This window comes from Podarcis liolepis, assembly GCF_965112155.1.
Source record: "Podarcis liolepis genome assembly, chromosome: 10".
In the NCBI taxonomy this organism is placed as follows: domain Eukaryota; kingdom Metazoa; phylum Chordata; class Lepidosauria; order Squamata; family Lacertidae; genus Podarcis; species Podarcis liolepis.
This window is the reverse complement of record NC_139562.1, coordinates 573,669-593,537: the sequence shown is the minus strand read 5'-3', so window position 1 is coordinate 593,537 and position 19,869 is coordinate 573,669. Positions and strand designations below refer to the sequence as shown.

At 44.6% G+C, this 19,869-nt stretch overlaps 2 protein-coding genes across 2 annotated transcripts in view; both read left to right on the top strand.

The window, feature by feature from the left end:
• Positions 1-628: 628 nt before the first annotated feature.
• The window catches only part of LOC310686893 (uncharacterized protein), a 66,107-nt gene continuing 46,866 nt past the window's right edge, over positions 629-19,869 (top strand). Inside the window, exon 1 of the mRNA XM_083461388.1 lies at positions 629-1,993. The gene's annotated coding sequence lies outside the window, so the exon portion shown is untranslated. The remainder of the gene's footprint in view (positions 1,994-19,869) is intronic.
• Positions 6,902-19,869, top strand: part of LOC310686836 (uncharacterized protein) — a gene marked incomplete at its 5' end in the record, with an annotated part of 31,857 nt that continues 18,889 nt past the window's right edge. The window contains one exon of the mRNA XM_083461175.1: positions 6,902-18,960. Within this exon, the coding sequence (XP_083317301.1) occupies positions 6,902-9,016 (2,115 nt within the window). The 3' untranslated portion in view covers positions 9,017-18,960. The remainder of the gene's footprint in view (positions 18,961-19,869) is intronic.

The window sequence follows — 19,869 nt, the reverse complement described above, 5'->3', positions numbered from 1 at the left end:
ATGCTCTTTATTCAGCTCATAGTGGTGAGGAGGAATGAATGAATGTCCCCTCACAGTATCTGCTTTATATACATTATTTACACAATGGGCCGCACATGATTGGCTAATTCCGGAATTCTACTGTAAGCCAATCAGGTTGTGGATTCACTTCTATCTGGAGCAGGATTGGGTGGTTCCTGCCAACCAATCAGACTGCTGCATTGTTCTAGGACCAATCAGACTGCTGCATTTTGGATCCTATTGTTCTAGGACCAATCAGACTGCTGCAGTTTGGATCCTATTCAACTCAGTACATAACACTAAGGAAAAGCAAAGCAGCTGCGCATTGGCGCATTCCCCCAACATGCATCACTTTAATCTCCTTGACAATGAACTGTATTTTCGGCCCATTCAGCCCGTTTGGAGAAGTCCCTTTGGAGCTCCTTGCAATCTCTCTCCTTGCAATGTCTCTTTCTTTGCTCCGGTTGGCTGGACTCCTCCCTTTATTCCGCAGGGACCCACAGGCTCAGCCCGACGAGCTGGGGGACTGAGCAGCCTCGCACCTAGATTTTTCTGTAACACCCCCCTCCCATTGGCACCGAGGGCTCCCAGACTTCAGCCAGTGCCCTCCAGGTGTTCTGAGTGCAGGCATCGTGCTGGCTGGCACTGAGGGGAACTGCAGGCCAGTCTGCCTAGGGGGCACCTGCGTGAAGATGGCGGTGCCAGGGAGAAGAGCAGCAGGTTCAGCCAGAGGCTCCTAAAGGCTCTGCCCAGTTTCTTGGCGTGGAAGATGTGACCAGCCAGCAGGGGCTGGGGCTGCAGCAGGGGGCTGGCCCCTGTTACCCAAGGTAAAGGACCCCTGGATGGTCAAGTCCAGCCAAAGGCGACTATGGGGACTTACTTCTGAGTAAGCGTGCATCAGATGGAACGGCGTAGGGGTTACTCCTAAGTAAGCGTGCATCAGGCAGGGCTGCAGAGTGGTGCTTCCAGTTTGCACATCTCATGGGATTTAATGTCTTGCCATTATAAACGCAAGGGGATAAGTGCATTTATAGAGACACATTTCCACAAAACACCCAAACTCCGGCATGTAGCTGCAGGTGATACAACAGGAGCCTTTCTGCAAATGGCCTTTGCAACACAACTCACTGGGTGGTAACAAAGTATACACATATGCCTCTTTGCAACGTAGCGCCGTTTCCTCAATGAATCCACCCATTTCAGTAAAACCTGAGCTGAAATAGTAAGGAGAGCAAAACAGCAGCCCTGTCTGACCCCCGTCAGCCCCCAGACTCCCCCAGTCACGTGGCAGGAGATTTTTCCTCAGCCCCCCCCCCACGTGAGATGGGTATGACATCATGGATGATCCATATGAACCATTGGTGATCCACATGATCCAAGCAGACTGGTCCAAAGAACAGATCTCTAGGCCTGAATGAAAAGGGTCTGCCAAGATGGATTCTGGAGTCAAGAAATCCTCCCTTTCCAGTGATCTCTCAGGCTGGCCAGGAAAAGGCAGCGAGCAGGAATCGCCAGGCATCCCGACGGACAGACAGATCTGTCATGTTGCCAAAACACGAACTCGGAGTCTGATCTGATTTAAATGCAGAACTCATTTTGTGACTTCGCTGTTGGATTGTCGGGATCAGCCCCTCCCCCCTCTCCTGATCCCCAGAAGGAAGACGGGGGGGGGATTTCTACTCCTCCTTCCCCCCCACCCGCTCAACACTTTCCCTCCCCTCCCGGCACATCCTCCTCTCATCCCGCCCACACAATCCCAAATCCCTCCCCCAATACATTGCTCCTCCTCCTCCTCCAATCCTGCTTCGCTCCGGAAATGAGGGGGGAGCCCCCCTCCCAACCTGTCTGCTTCTCCCGCAAGTGGAGCTTCCACTCCGGATTGCTGCTCTGCGGCGTATCTGGGGGGGGGGGGGGAGGAGGACGGGAAGAGGAGGATCCCCGCCCAACGTGGATGTTGCAGGAAAGAAATGAGAATCGGAGCGAGGACAAAGAGGTAAAGGGGTCCGGGGGGGGGGGAGAGGGGAGAAAAGGACCCAGAGACCCCTCCAGCTCCCCAAGCGCCTTCCGTGGGGCCTGGATTCCGGCACGCGTGCTGCGAAGGGGCGGAGATGGGGCGCCCACCCACGCGGACTCCCTGGGGCGCGGAGAAGCGGGTCAGGAAAGGGTTAAGGGGTGAGGGAGGCGCCTGGATAGAGACCCCCCTGTCCCTCCCTTGCTCCTGTCGGGGGGGCTGCGAATGGAGAGGTGGGCGCGCAGGGCGAGGGGTGACCCGAGCCAAGGGGGCCTTTGGGTGCAGGGGAGACTCCGGGAGAGAGGGAGGGGGTCGAGGAATGGGGGGAGGGAGGGGAGCATCCCTGGGTCAGAGAAGGGCAGCGGGGGGGGGTGAGATAGGAAGACCAGTATTTGGGGAGAAGTCTCCATCGTGGCGCCCGCTGGGAATATCCGGAGCGCTAGGGGCTCCGCGCAGAGAGAGGTGGGCCACGAAAGGGTTAACGGGCACGAGGGATAGAGACCCCCCTGTCCCTCCCCGGCTCGTCTTGGGGGGCCCCTCCGGCTGGAGAGATGGGGGCGCAGGACGTGGGGGGAGTGGTGCCAAGGAAGCCTCCGGATGCAGGGGAGACTCCGGGAGAGAGGGAGGGGGTCGAGGAAGTGGGGGGAGGAGGGAAGGCAGCATTGGCAGGGGGGGAGATAGGAAGACCACTCTTGGGGGGGGGGGTCTCCATCGTGCCTTCCTTGGGGAATCTCCGGAGGGGCCGCCTTGGCTTCTCCCTCCCGCCCAGGAATGCCCCCCCTTCAAGGCGACCAGAGAGGGATCCCTGGAAAGTGGGGGTACTGCCCCCCCACCCTTCCATCCTGCAATCTCCATCCTCTTCCCACCCCATAAGCCCCTGCCCTGTCCGGACACAGCGATTCTGCCCAGTCCAACCACTGGTCCCCTGGAGAGGAGAGGAAATCCCGAGAGGAAGAGGGGAGGGGGGAGGCCTTCTCAGAAGTGGCTCTTGGTTTCCGCAATCCCACCCAGGAAGCAGCCAGAAACCTTTTCCTCTCTCTCAGGCTTCCATCTTTAATTGTCCTTTCTTGAGGATGATGATAATGTACACCTGTCATCAGAAACAGGGGTGCAGAGTCCATGGAATGGAAGTTGCACCTCAAAAGCATTTCTGTTCCTCTTATTCTTTGTAGGCAGTGTCAGAGTGACTGACAAGCTGAGATACAACCCATCATCATCCGATGAAAGTGACTGCATGAATCATCCCAGTCAAAGGACCCATTTTCATGATAGACAGTGCCTGGGGCTGGAGGCTCTACACACCGGGTGTGCCTGTGCAGGCCAAAGACTGCCAGTATTAGTACAGGTGAGGTGTGTGTCATTCCCAAATTTACAGACTGTGTGTGAATGAGAGTTTGTGGGTGGGATTATAGTTTACGGCAACCCTGTGATTTTCTCCACCCATAACATTTCGTAAGCTAATATTGCAGTACGAATTCCAAAATAACTACAAAAAATCACAAGATGATAATAATAGTACACTGGTACCTCGGGTTAAGAACTGAATTCGTTCTGCAGCTCTGTTCTTAATCTGAAACTGTTCTTAACCTGAAGCACCACTTTAGCTAATGGGGCCTCCTGCTGCCCAAGACAGGTGTTGATCATCATGTGAGCTGCGCACAGGTGGGCTGAAGCGAGCTACTGCCATTCCTGTGGAGCCTCCTTTTATTGACACAAGTATGCAAGCCAGGCAAATACATTTTTGGGCTGTGACCTTTACATCTTCCGTCCCAAAATCGTGGGGTGGTACAAAGCTATTTTGGCACCTGTTCCACAGCGTCATTTCCCCCTTGCTCAATGTATGATGAATGGAGAAAAACGTCTCATGGAAAAGGGTTACAGACAGGACACCGCAAACTGCTGAGATCGCAAAAGGTCAGGCAGAGGTGGAACGATATACAGACAGCTGTGGCTTGTCGGGGGGGGGGTTGCCCTGCACCCCAAGGTCACGCGTGCAGGCAGATTGTGGCTGCCTGCTGGTGGAAAGTGTCTCCCTCCGGACCCCACTGCCCACTCCGCAATATCCCTACACACCAGAGCAGGATTTCTGTTCTCATCCTGAAGCAAAGTTCTTAACCCAAGGTACTATTTCTGGGTTAGCAGAGTCTGTAACCTGAAGCGCCTGTAACCCGAGGCACCACTCTAGATGTTATACTATTAGTATCTTCCCCAAGCCACTCTGGGCAGCTTACAGTACATATAGGTAAAGGTAAAGGGACCCCTGACCGGAAGGTCCAGTTGCGGGAAACTCTGGGGTTGCGGCACTCATCTCGCTTTATTGGCCGAGGGAGCCGGCGTACAGCTTCCGGGTCGTGTGGCCAGCAGAACTAAGCGCTTCTGGCGAATCAGAGCAGAGCACGGAAACGCCGTTTACCTTCCCGCCAGAGCGGTACCTATTTATCTACTTGCTCTTTGATGTGCTTTCGAACTGCTAGGTTGGCAGGAGCAGGGACCAAGCAACGGGAGCTCACCCTGTCGCAGGGATTTGAACCGCCGACCTTCTGATCAGCAAGTCCTAAGTTCTGGGGTTTAACCCACAACGCTACCCGCGTCCCTACAGTACATATACAAGACAGTAAAACATCCAAAAATTAAAAACCTCCTGATACAGCTGTCTTCTAAATGTCAGATAGTTGCCTACCTCCTTGCCCTCTGAAGGGAGGGCATTCCATGGGGCAGGAGGCCCTCTGCCTGGTTCCCTGGAACTTCACTTCTAACTGCAAGGGAACCAGCAGAAGACTCTCGGAGGTGGACCTCCCTGTCCGGACTGAACGACTGGGGTAAAGATGCTCCGTCAGGTCCACAGGGCCGAGGCTGAGGAGGGCTTTAGGTTGCAGATCTTGCTCCTCCATAATGATCGATGTATAGATAGCAGAGTAGGAGAAAACACTCAGAGGCAGAAAAATAATAATTCATCTGAGAAATTTATTACTGAAGACAGAGAAGCATGACAGGATCCAAAAAGATAGCAAAAATGTAACTCACAGTAAAACCCTGACTTAGCAAACCAAAACAGCACTCAAGTAAGAAACAGACAAGCAGAGTAGAGTAATATCAGAATAGGAAGTGGGAGCAGGCGCATTTCAATACTGTAATTCATATATAATTCAATGTCAGGGTAACCCTGGGACTAGATAACAAGCCTCCAGGTCGACGTGCCCCATCTGCCCTTCACGTTCCTCTTCCGCACGGGCAGAATCTGCCTTCTGGACTGTGGGATTCACGGTTGTTCTCCTCCACTCCATCCACCAGGGCTTGACTTCAGGTGCAGCAGAATTCCCCAGCCCCCCAAGGATTTGAGACCCATCAGCTTTCCTCACCTGGTTTAGCCGGCTGGTAGAAGCCGTTGCTTGAACCCCTGTTGCATGCTGACAGCTTCTGGAAGCCACAGGTGAGAGCCGAGTGCAGGGTGGGCACCAAGGGTGGAAAAATGACCCCAGGAGGTGCAGGACATGTCCCCCACCAAAGGAACTACTTATCCCCAACACCCCATGAGATCTAGATTCAGGTAGGTAGCCGTGTTGGTCTGACACAGTTGAAATAAAACATTTAAAAATAGTCCAGTAGCACCTTAGAGACCAACTAAGATTGTTCTAGGTATAAGCTTTGGTGTGCATGCACAATTCTTCAGATACACTGACACAGATGTCACCAGACCCTTGTATATCGTGGGAGGGTGGGGTGGGGTTTTTCTCAGAAGGGTACTCCTACTACCATCTCCCACTATATGAAGAACTGTGAATGCACACAAAAGCTTATATCTAGACCTAAGGTGCAGCTGGACTATTTTTTTACTTTTTTACTTCAACTGTGTCAGACCAATATGTCTACCTACCATGAAGAACAGTTATCTCCTTGCCTTGAATATCCTGACTTTCAGATTAGGATAGTCCTCTGTCAGAAGACAAGCACAGGATCAGGCAGCACATCATCATTATAAAGAACCTTTGGGGTGGGTGTTTCCGTCTGGGATTCCCATGGGCCATCTGCTTTCCTTCTGCTTCTTCTGCTCTCTCCATGCAATGTGAGGCATGTAGATGGAGGTCCATCTCCAAGAACAGGAGCTTCCCTGAGCACCCATTCAGCTGACCCCAAGCACCAAGCCTTGTCACTAGTTCTCTGACTGACCCAGACCACAGTCCCTGGAAGAGATGTAGGCCTGGGTCTCCTAAAATAATCCATATGGACCTCCTGAGGTCAGTGGGACTGTGCAGGTGATTCATGAAGATCTAGAGGTGTAAACGGGGGCAACCACTTGATTTGAAAGGCAGTCCCACAGGACAACAGTATTCCAAGATCATGCTGTGTTATTAAAGATGATTGAGGATCTTGAAAGGTTCCTGATGCATTACTACCATTTGACATTATACCATTTTCATTTCCTAAAAATTGGGAACATAGGTAGGACATGGGAGAATGTAAGAGATGTTGAAATAAGAGAAGGTGCTAATGGCGGTTGATGTGTTCTCTTTCCCTTTGTTCTCTTCCTTGAAACCCAAACAGGATTTGCTTTCTGCCCACTCTGAAAAAGGTGATGGAGAAGACAGAATTGCGGGGGACAGGGCACCTCTCGTTTCATTAGGAATAGCCATTAAAATGTGTGAAATGTGGAATATGCATCACTGAATGAGCACACATAGTTCACATCAACGAACACAAAAAGGAAAGAAGCCATTCAAAGGTATGTAGTGCGGAAAGAGCTTCTCTTTCAACTGAAAACTTAGAACACACCAGCGGACTCACACAGAGACAAAACGTTTTAAGTGCAGGGAGTGTGGGAAGAATTTCAGTCAGAGTGGAAACCTTAAATTGCACAAAGGGACTCACACAGGGGGAAAACCATATGAATGTATGGTGTGTGGAAAGAACATTAATAATAGTGGAAGCCTTAGAAGATATCAACGGACCCACACAGGAGAGAAACCGTTTAAATGCATGGAGTGTGGAAAGAGCTTCAGTCAGAGTGCACAACTTAGATCACATCAATGGACTCACACAGGGGAGAAACCATATAAATGTATCGAGTGTGGAAAGAGCTTCAGTCGGAGTGGAAACCTTAGAAATCATCAACAGACTCACACAGGGGAGAAACCATTTGAATGCATGGAGTGTGGAAAGAGCTTTAGTGAAAATGGAAGCCTTAGGAACCATCAACGGACTCACACAGGGGAGAAACCATATAAATGTCTGGAGTGTGGAAAGAGTTTTAGTGATCGTGGAAGCCTTAGATCACATCAATGGACTCACACAGGCGAGAAACCATTTAAATGCATGGAGTGTGGAAAGGAATTCAGTCAGAGTGGAAGCCTTAGAACACATCAACAGACTCACACAGGGGAGAAACCATTTAAGTGTATCGCGTGTGGAAAGAGCTTCAGTCGGAGTGGAAACCTTAGAAAACATCAACGGACTCACACAGGGGAGAAACCATTTAAATGCATGGAGTGTGGAAAGGAATTCAGTCAGAGTGGAGATCTTAGAAGACATCAACGGACTCACACAGGGGAGAAACCATTTAAATGTATCGAGTGTGGAAAGAGCTTTAGTGAAAATGGAAGCCTCAGGAAACATCAATGGACTCACACAGGGGAGAAACCATTTCAATGTATGGAGTGTGGAAAGAGCTTCAGTCAGAGTGGAGACCTTAGAACACATCAACGGACTCACACAGGGGAGAAACCATTTAAATGTATCGAGTGTGGAAAGAGCTTCAGTCAGAGTGGAAACCTTAGAAATCATCAACAGACTCACACAGGGGAGAAACCATTTGAATGCATGGAGTGTGGAAAGAGCTTTAGTAAAAGTGGAAGCCTTAGAACACATCAACGGACTCACACAGGGGAGAAACCATTTGAATGCATGGAGTGTGGAAAGAGCTTTAGTAAAAGTGGAAGCCTTAGAACACATCAACGGACTCACACAGGGGAGAAACCATTTAAATGCATGGAGTGTGGAAAGGAATTCAGTCAGAGTGGAGATCTTAGAAGACATCAACGGACTCACACAGGGGAGAAACCATATGAATGTGTGCAGTGTGGAAAGAGCTTCAGTCTGAGTGGAAACCTTAGAACACATCAACAGACTCACATAGGGGAGAAACCATTTAAATGTGTCGAGTGTGGAAAGAGTTTTAGTGATTGTGGAAGCCTTAGATCACATCAACAGACTCAAACAGGGGAGAAACTATTTAAATGTATCGAGTGTGGAAAGAGCTTTTGTCATAGTGGAAGCCTTAGAAGACATCAATGGACTCACACAGGGGAGAAACCATATAAATGTATAGAGTGCGGAAAGAGCTTCAGTGATAGTGGAGACCTTAGAAGACATCAACGGACTCACACAGGGGAGAAACCATTTAAATGCATGGAGTGTGGAAAGAGCTTCAGTCAGAGTGGAGACCTTAGAAATCATCAACGGACTCACACAGGGGAGAAACCATTTAAATGCATGGAGTGTGGAAAGGAATTCAGTCAGAGTGGATATCTTAGAAGACATCAACGGACTCACACAGGGGAGAAACCATATGAATGTGTGGAGTGTGGAAAGAGCTTCAGTCTGAGTGGAAACCTTAGAACACATCAACAGACTCACACAGGGGAGAAACCATTTAAATGTATCGAGTGTGGAAAGAGTTTTAGTGATCGTGGAAGCCTTAGATCACATCAACGGACTCACACAGGGGAGAAACCATTTAAATGTATCGAGTGTGGAAAGAGCTTTAGTGAAAATGGAACGCTTAGGAACCATCAATGGACTCACACAGGGGAGAAACCATATAAATGTATAGAGTGCGGAAAGAGCTTCAGTGATAGTGGATGTCTTAGAAGACATCAACGGACTCACACAGGGGAGAAACCATTTAAATGCATGGAGTGTGGAAAGAGCTTCAGTCAGAGTGGAGACCTTAGAAATCATCAACGGACTCACACAGGGGAGAAACCAGATACCGTATTTTTCGCCCCATAGGACACACCTAGTTTTTTTTCAGGGGGGGGGGAATAAAGAAAAAATATTTTTTTCCTGGCTGGCTTCCCCCGACCCCAGCCCCCAGAACAGGCTGCTGCCTGCAAGCCTTGCGAACCTGGTGCGCAAGGCTTGTGGACATCTGCCCGAAGCACGGGGTGGGCTCTGCAGCGTGCCCCATGATTCGGGCTGCAGGCTGCCGCCTGCAAGCCTTGCGAACCCGGTGGGAGCTGCCGCTGGGCGCGCGAGGCTTGCCGATAGCTTCCTGAAGCCTGGAGAGCGAGAGGGGTCGGTGCACACAGATGCCTCTCGCTCTCCAGGCTTCAGCGAAAGCCTGCATTCGCCCCATAGGACGCACGCACATTTCCCCTTCATTTTTGGAGGGGAAAAATGTGTCCTATAGGCCGACAAACGTGGTGAGCTCCCGTTGCTTGGTCACTGTTCCTGCCGACCTAGCAGTTTGAAATCATGTCAAATTGCAAGTAGATAAATAGGTACCGCTCTGATGGGAAGGTAAACGGCGCTTCTATGCGCTGCTCTGGTTCGCCAGAAGCGGCTTAGTCCTGCTGGCCACATGACCCAGAAGCTGTAGCCCGGCTCCCTCGGCCAATAAAGTGAGATGAGCACCGCAACCCCAGAGTCGTCTTTGACTGGACCTAATGGTCAGGGGTCCCTTTACCTTTACCTTTATTTAAGGAACATCTAGGGACTCTCACATGGGAGAACCCATTTAGATGTATGGAGTGTTGGACGTCTTCCCCCCAGAGTCCACTCTGAGCAATGAACTCAGCAGGAAATCATTCCTACAAGCATGAGGTATATGTGAAGTTCTGGTGTTTATATATAAAAAATTCCTTCCAGTAGCACCTTAAAGACCAACTAGGTTAGTTCTTGGTATGAGCTTTCGTGTGCATGTGTATCTGAAGAAGTGTGCATGCACACGAAAGCTCATACCAAGAACTAACCTAGTTGGTCTTTAAGGTGCTACTGGAAGGAATTTTTTTTGTTTTGACTATGGCAGACCAACACGGCTACCTATCTGTAACTGGTGTTTATATGTAAAACTATAATAATGAAATCAGGCAACATCTCACAATGGTGAGTATAATTTTAGATGAAAGTACCTTTGGTTTTTGCACCATACTCTGTCATTCTGCCACCGCATGATCTCCCAGCACTGCTTCTTCACCAGAACTTTTTCGCTGCCTCCTGCCCTGCGCGTTCTGAAGACAACTTGAAATACTGAAATTGAATGGGGGATTTCCCCCCCAGCCTAATTTCAAGAGGGGGAAGGAGGGGCTGCAGGTATCAGAGAAGTCTCCTGGGGGCCCCATCTTCGCTCATGAAACCCATGGGGCAACCCCAGAGCTCCTGCTCATTCTGGGGTTTGAGGAAGATAGTATTTTTCCATAGTCCCAGAATTTTTGATTCAATCATGCTTCTCAGGAGTTTTCCCACCAGAGGACCACAGTGCTGTAGTGTGTTCCCACCATTTCAGAACACCATTTCAGATAAAACCACAGCGGACTTTGCCACCAAACTCTGCCAATTTGTCCTTACCCACAACAACTTCAAATTCGGTGATGACCTGTTCCTTCAGATCAGCGGCACAGCAATGGGCACCCGCATGGCCCCACAGTATTCCAACATCTTCATGGCAGATTTAGAACAATGTTTCCTAAACTCCTACCCACTCAAACCTCTCTTGTACCTGCGATACATTGATGATATTTTTATCATCTGGACACATGGTCAACAGACCCTGGACACCTTCCACCAGAAATTCAATGATTTCACCCCACAATCAACCTAACAATGAATCAATCTATGCAAGAAATACATTTTTTTGACACTACTATAAAAATACAGGATGGGCGCATAGACACCACCTTATACCGTAAACCAACTGACCGACAAACATATCTACATGCCTCTAGCTACCATCCCAAACATACCAAACAGTCCATTGTATATAGCCAGGCACTACGTTACAGCCGTATCTGTTCCAATTCTACAGGCAGAGACTCTCACCTAAGAGATCTACAGCAAACCTTTTTAGAACTAAAATACCCAGCAGATGAAGTTAGACAACAGATCAACAGAGCCAGACTGATACCCAGAGAGAACTTGCTGCAAGACAGACCCAAAAAAGAAAATAACAGAACACCTCTAGTCATCACATACAGCTCCCAAGTTAAAACAGTACAACGCATCATCAGAGATCTACAACCTCTCCTGGACAATGACAGTTCTCTTTCTCAAGCTCTGGGAGGAAGACCTTTCATTGCCTACAGACAGCCACCCAATCTCAAACAACTCCTAACCCACAATAATACTACAACCAGACATAACACGGACACTGGCACCAGAGCCTGCAATAAACCCAGATGCCAACTTTGCTGCCACATACACCCGGACAACACCATTACTGGCCCCAACAACATCACACATACCGTCTCAGGACTATTTAATTGCTCATCGTCTAACATTGTATATGCCATCAAATGCCAACAGTGTCCTTCAGCTCTCTATATTGGACAAACAGGCCAAACCTTACGCCAAAGAATAAACGGACATAAATCTGACATCAAGAATCACAAGACAGAGACACCAGTAGGAGAACACTTCAATCTCCCAGGACATTCTATACAAGATCTCAAAGTAGCTGTTTTACTACAAAGGAATTTCAGAAATAGACTGGAAAGAGAAGCTGCTGAATTACAACTCATTACCCAACTTAAAACCATGGAAAGACCTGGGCTGAACAAAGACATTGGATTCTTATCTCACTATACATGACAAAGCCATTTTTCACCTTCTCACCCCTTGCTTTTTCCTGTAAGACCTATTGCAGTCGTTTAGAGTCGTCAACAGGCTCATCACAGCTATCTGGCAATCACCCATTCCCACCACTCTTCTGAGTAATACCCTCCCCACCTTCTCACTATATAGAAGGATCTGGCAACTTCTGTTTCAGTGTATCTGAAGAAGTGTGCATGCACACGAAAGCTCATACCAAGAACTAACTTAGTTGGTCTTTAAGGTGCTACTGGAAGGAATTTTTTTTGTTTTGACTACGGAGAAGACCTTCAGAAAGGGACTGAAGGAGAATCAAGAGCCTCAGGATCTGGACCACAAAGTTTTATACCTACACCTTTGGGTTCTGATGAGCCTGAGAAAGTGATACCACCGCCAAAGGGAGAATAGAACTATCTCAACATGTCTCTGCAACTACTAAGTTGGAACATTCATGGTTTTAATTCCCCTGAGAAAAGGAAGAAGATTTTTCATTTATTAAAAAAGGAACAATTAGACTTAATTTGCCTACAGGAAACACATGTGATTAGGCTCCATAGGAAAGTTTTAATCAATAAGAGACTGGGTCAAGAATTTATTTCATCTGATAGAGTGAAGAAGAGAGGAGTTGCTATCTATGCAAAAGAAAGCCTATCACCAAAATTTCTTTTTAAAGATGAGCAAGGAAGAATTTTGGCAATTGAAATTCAAATACAAGGAGAAATTTTTTTGATTTTGGGAATTTATGCACCAAATGAGGGGAAGTCGGAATTTTACAAGAAGTTGCATGAGACAATGCTGGATTATGTGGACTATAATAACATCATTATGATGGGTGACATGAATGGGGTGGTATCTACGAATATGGATAAAGCGCAAAGTCAAAGCATAACAAAAGAGGGCAGGCTACCAAAACCTTTTTTTGAACTAACTGACAACATGGATCTGATTGACATTTGGAGAACAAAAAACCCCTTAGGAAGAGAAGGGACATTCTTCTCTGAAGCCAAAATGACATGGACAAGAACTGACCAAATATGGATAACTAGAGGATTGGCTCCCAAGACTAGAAAGGTGGAAATCTGCCCAAAAACCTGCTCCGACCATAATGCAGTAAAGATGGAAATGAGATTAAATTTAACTGGCTCCTTCAGATGGAAGATGAATGACACCTTATTAAGAGACCAAGAGATTGTCAAGAAGGCCCCAAAGAACCTGCGGGACTACTTTGAAGTAAACTTGAAAACCACAGTGGAAAAAAGAATAATCTGGGATGCAAGTAAAGCGGTGATGAGGGGGTTTCTGATACAACAGAATGCAATAAAAAAGAGAACCCAAAATGAGAAAAAAGACAGAATTTTGGAGAAAATAAAAGAAGGAGAGAAAAAATTAAGATTGAAACCAAAGTCACAGGAGATTCTGAGAGAAATTAAATTATATCAAGTACAATATATGAAATTGATAAATCAGGAAGTCGAATGGAAAATCAAACAAATGAGACAAAAGACCTTTGAATCGGCTAATGTGGAAAACTGCTAGCATGGCAGTTGAAAAAAAGACAGAAGTTGAACACGGTTACCAATCTTGAGATTGAGGGGAGAAATATCCAAATCCTGTGGAGATTAGAAAATGCTTCCAGAGATACTTCAAACAACTTTATACACAGGGGCCGCAGAAAGAGACAGATATAGACCAATTTTTAAGAACTAATGGATTACAAAAACTATTTCAAGAAAACAAGACAATATTGAACCATAAGATAATGGAACAGGAGATTGAAGGTGCCATTCAGAACATGCAACTGGGCAAGTCTCCAGGGCCGGATGGGTTAACCTCCAAGTATTATAAGACTTTGAAAGACTATTTAATTCAACCATTAAAGGAGGTGTGCAACGAGATTATGGAGGGGAAGAAGGCACCGGAGTCGTGGAAAGAAGCTTTCATCACACTTATACCAAAATCTGAAGCTGAAAAGACACAACTCAAGAACTACCGTCCCATTTCCCTTTTAAATGTGGATTATAAAATTTTTGCAGATATTTTAGCTAACAGATTAAAAAGAGTGTTAAATGAAGTGATCCATAAAGACCAGGCAGGCTTCCTCCCAGGCAGACATTTGTCTGACAATACAAGGAACATTATTGATATTTTGGAGTTATTGCAAACGAACACTAACACAAGAGCACTTTTGATTTTTATTGATACAGAGAAGGCCTTTGACAATATCTCTTGGAATTTTATGAAGAAAAATCTTAAGGGAATGGGAGTGGGACGGGGGTTTGAAAATGGTATAGACGCAATCTATTCAGAACAAAAAGCAAAATTGATAGTTAATAACGTGGTGTCAGAAGAGTTTAAAATTGAAAAAGGAACACGACAGGGTTGCCCTATCTCTCCATTGCTATTTATTTCGGTCCTGGAGGTGCTCCTGAACATGATTAGGAGGGACCGGTTGATTAAAGGAATCCAGGTCGGAGCTAAACAATATAAACTCAGGGCCTTTGCAGATGACCTGGTTTTGACATTACAGGAGCCAGAATCTAGTACGAAAAGAGTTTTAGAACTGATTCAAGAATTTGGTCAGGTGGCAGGATTTAAATTAAACAAGCAAAAAACTAAGGTTTTGGAGAAAAATTTGACAACAATGGAAAAAGAAAGGTTTCAGAAGGAGACAGATTTAAATGTGGTGAAGAAAGTGAAATGTCTAGGGATTAATATGACGGCCAAAAATTTGAATTTATTTAAAGATAATTATGAAAAATGTTGGTCAGAGGTTAAAAAAGATTTAGAAATTTGGTCAAAATTGAAGTTTTCCTTGTTGGGTTGAATTGCTGCCATAAAGATGAATGTACTGCCAAAAATGCTGTTTTTGTTTCAAACTTTGCAGATTGTGGACAGGATGGACTGTTTCAAGGGGTGGCAGAGAGACATTTCTAAGTTTGTCTGGCAGGGCAAAAAGCCCAGAATAAAATTTAAAATATTGACTGATGCTAAAGAAAGAGGGGGGTTTGCCCTGCCAGACATAATAATAATAATAATAATAATAATAATAATAATAATAATAATAATAATAATAATAATAATAATATACTATTTGTACCCCGCCCATCTGGCTGGGTTTCCCCAGCCACTCTGGGCGGCTTCCAACAAAGATAAAAAATACACTAAAATGTCACATATTAAAAACTTCCCTGAACAGGGCTGCCTTCAGATGTCTCCTGAATGTCAGGTAGTTGTTTATCGCTTTGACGTCTGATGGGAGGGCGTTCCACAGGACGGGCGCCACTACCGAGAAGTTGACATGAATTTGTATTATGAATCAGCAGCATTCTGCTGGTTGAAAGACTGGCTACTTCTGGAGAACACTGACATTTTGGATTTGGAAGGGTTTAACAATGCGTTTGGGTGGCATGCATATCTGTGGTACGACAAGGTTAAAATTCATAGAGCATTCAAGAACCATATTGTCAGGAAAGCAGTGTTTAATGTCTGGATAAGATATAAAGATTTATTAGAAAACAAGACCCCAAGGTGGCTATCACCCATGGAAGCTAAGGCTCTGAAAAGACTCAATATGGAGGCCAAGTGGCCGAAATATTGGGAGATATTAGAACAAAATGGAGACACATTGAGATTGCAGAGTTTTGAGAAATTAAAAGATAAAGTGCAAGATTGGCTACATTATTATCAAATTAGAGAGCTTTTTAATATGGATAAAAAAATAGGCTTCCAGGTGGAAAAATCGAAATTAGAAACAGAATTGTTAGAACCTAAAACTAAGGTACTTTCAAGAATGTATAACTTGCTGTTAAAATGGAACACTCAGGATGAAACGGTCAAATCAGCTATGATTAAGTGGGCGCAAGACATTGGTTATAACATTATGTTGCTGACTGGGAACAGTTATGGACCACCGGTGTGAAATTTACGGCATGTAATGCCTTAAAAGAAAATATTATGAAAATGATATATAGGTGGTACATGACACCAGTCAAGCTTGCAAAAGTATATCATTTGCCTGATAATAAATGTTGGAAATGTAGAGAAAATGAGGGAACATTCTTTCACCTTTGGTGGACGTGCCCAAAGGTCAAGGCTTTCTGGGAAATGATCTATAATGAACTGAAAAAGGTATTTAAATATACCTTCCCTAGGAAACCAGAGGCCTTCCTTTTGGGCATTGTCGGCCAATTGGTGCCAAAGAAGGACAGAACTTTTTTAATGTATGCAACAACAGCAGCAAGAATACTCATCGCAAAGTACTGGAAGACACAAGATTTACCCACCCTGGAAGAATGGCAGATGCAAGTGATAGACTACATGGAATTGGCAGAAATGACTGGCAGAATCCGAGACCTGGGAGAAGAGTTAGTAGAAGAGGATTGGAAGAAGTTCAAAGACTACCTGCAAAAACATTGCAAAGTGTTTGAATGTTAAAATGATGTTCAGGCTATAAAGATAATATGGCATTAGTGACATATTTGAAAGGAATATGTAAAAAATGTTTTAAAAGAATAAGGGTGAAAAAGAATTGAATAATATTATGTCAAATTTAAACTAAATGGCACAAAGGGATTAAGTTATAAAGAACAGGTAAAAATGGACGTACAAGGAAAGGAAAAATTGGAGACATAATAGGTTGGAAAGTATAAATATAGAATAAGATTTGAAAGAAGGTAAGGTACTGCTGAATATGAGTGTGTTAAAGAAAAGGGAGGTGTGAGGAAGTCAGGAAAGAAGGTTATAAAAATAATAAGTAAAAAATTGGATTTTCATGTTTCTTTTTTCTGTTTTTCTTTTATTTACTTTTTGTATGTTTTTTTGCTGTATTTTTCTGTTTCTGTTTGAATGTGATAATGTTTTCTTTTTTTCTGGTTGATTATAAAGTTAGTTTTATTATTTAAAATTTCAATAAATATCTTTAAAAAATAAATAAATCCTTGGGCACGTCCACCAAAGGTGAAAGAATGTACCTTCAGTTTCTTTACATTTCCAGCATTTATTATCGGGCAAATGATAAATTTTTGCAAGCTTGACTGGGGTCATGTACCACCTGTATATCATTTTCATGATATTCTCTCTTAGGGCATTACATGCCGTAAACGTCATACCTGTGTTCCACAACTGTTCCCAGTCAGCAAACATAATATTATGTCCAACATCTTGTGCCCATTTAATCATAGCAGATTTCACCATTTCATCCTGAGTATTCCATTTCAACAGCAAGTTATAGATCTTTGACAAAATCTTAGTTTTGGGTTCTAACAGTTCTGTTTCTAATTTTGATTTTTCCACCTGGAAGCCAATGTTCTTATTTTAAAAAAAATAATATTTATTAAAGTTTCAAGTAGGACAAAAGATAAAAAGAAAAAAGAACAAAAAAGAAAATTTCCCCCTTTATAATCCAAAATTTCAATAACTTTCTTCCAGAACTTCCCCTCACCTCCCCTTCTTGTATTCCATGTCCAAATATTTATCCAACAAGTTCTTATCCCTAAATTTTTAGCCTTAATTTGTTATCATATTTAATTCAGTTTACATATCAACTTTTAACTTATATACATCAATCATTTATACTTAAAAAAAATTTTTTCTAAGGTCAACCCAGTTTCCCTTCCACGGATTCCCCATTTTTATACTAATAACAACACAAAATTTAAAAAAATCAAACAGCCTTTGGATTTCCAAACGCCACCCTCCCTTCCCCGGTTTCGATCCCAGAACCATTGTCCATTGCCTTTTCAGAGCTTTCGCTTCCATCGGTGACAACCACCTTGGGGTTTTATTTTCCAATAAATCCTTGTATCTTATCCAAACATTAAACAATGCTTTCCTGACAATATGATTTTTGAATGCTTTATGTGCTTTGACCTTATCATACCATAAATATGCATGCCATCCAAATACGTTGTTAAAGCCTTCTAGATCCAAAATGTCAGTATTTTCAAGAAGTAGCCATTCTTTCAACTAGCAAAAAGCTGCTGATTCATAGTAAAGTTTAAAGTCTGGCAGGGCAAATCCACCTCTTTCCTTTGCATCAGTTAATATCTTAAATTTTATTCTGGGCTTCTTGCCCTGCCAGACAAATCTAGAGATATCTCTCTGCCACTTCTTGAAACAGTCCATCTTGTCCACAATTTGCAATGTCTGAAACAAAAACAACATTCTAGGCAATACATTCATTTTTATCACAGCAATACGACGCAACAGTGAAAGCTTCAAATTTGACAAAATTTCTAAATCTTTTTTCACTTCTGTCCAACATGTTTCATAATTATCTTTAAATAAGTTCCCATTTTTGGCTGTCATATTAATCCCCAAGTATTTCACTTTCTTAACCACAGTCAGGCCTGTCTCATTCTGAAACCTCTCTCTTTCAATTGGTGTTAAATTTTTTCCCTAAAACCTTAGTTTTTAGCTTGTTCAGTTTAAATCCTGCCACTTGACCAAATTCTTGAATTAATTCTAAAACCCTTTTAGTACTAGATTCTGGCTCCTGTAACGTCAATACTAAGTCATCTGCAAATGCTCTCAGTTTGTACTGTTTGGCTCCGACCTGTATACCTTTAACCAACCAGTCCCTTCTAATCATATTCAGCAGAACCTCCAGGACCGATATGAAAAGCAGTGGGGAGATTGGGCACCCCTGTCGTGTCCCTTTTTCTATCTTAAATTCTTCCGTCACCACATTATTTACAATTAATTTAGCCTTTTGTTCAGAGTATATTGCACCTATACCATTTTCAAAACCTTGGCCTACCCCCATCCCCTGTAGGTTCTTCTTCATGAAACTCCAAGAGATATTGTCAAAAGCTTTCTCCGCACCCACAAATATCAGAACTGCTTTAGTGTTTATATTCACTTCTAGTTTTTCCAAAATATCAATTATGTTCCTCAAATTATCAGACAAGTGTCTTCCCGGGAGAAAGCCCGCTTGGTCTTTATGAATCTCTTCCATCAATACAAAGAGCTTCAGTTTCAATGCAAGCCTTAGAAGACATCATCTGACTCACACAGGGGAGAAACCATTTAAATGTATGGAGTTTGGAAGGAGCTTCAGTCCGAGTGGAACCCTTGATTTACATCAACAAACTCCCACATGAGAGAAACCATATAAATGTCAAGTAGACAGAGGTTCAGTCCTAGTGGGAGTCCTATTATCAACAGACTCATGGACAGGGAGAACTTTAACAGTTGACACCCTACAAACCCATCAACCCTCAAAGAGGAGAAGCTGTTTAAAGGGAAAGATTGCAGAAAGTGCTTTAGTTATAATGGAGTGTTTAAGGAACATCTAAGGACTCAGAGGGGAGAACCCATTTAGATGTATGGAGTGTGGGACATGTTCCTTTCAGAGTCCACTCTTTTGTTCACATCAATGAACTTTTGGGAGAATCAATTCCTGCGTCCAGTCAGCGCTTCCCCTGTGCAGCTCTGCTTTGGGGCTTGAGGCTGAGCTGGGCAGGAGAGCAGAGTAGCAGCGGTCCTGCGTCCGTGTGAGATGAGGGATAAATCAAGTCCAAAGACAGTTCGGTTCTTATCTCTAGAAGCGTTTATTTACAAGCCATAAATCAGTCACATTCCATCGGAGCTTTCCGGCATCTTCTGTGCTCAAAAGCACACACGCAGCCTCTGAGTTGAGCTGCGTCTTAGGCAGAATCGAAAGCAAGTCTGAACAGAGATACAGACTGTGACTCACTTCTCTGCGTCAAGCTCCTCCCAGATACAGGACACCATGGAGTTTTAACCCTGTCAGTTCCAAACTCCACACCCCCTCTTGTCCTGCATCTGGGGACAATAGCCAACAATGCTTTCCCCATACACAGACCCTCACAGAACTCCTCGTGCTTCTGGAAGGTTAATGGTTTTGTGAAACCATCAGCGAGGTTCTTGGTTGAGGGACAGTATTTCAGAGCAACTAGCCCCTCATGAACACTCTGACATACATTCCGGAAACGTATGTCCAAATGTTTGGTCCTCGCCTTGAATTGCCCCGTCTTGGCCAATTTGAGGCATGGTTGATTGTCTTCATGCACCACAATGGGCAGACAATGCTCTCC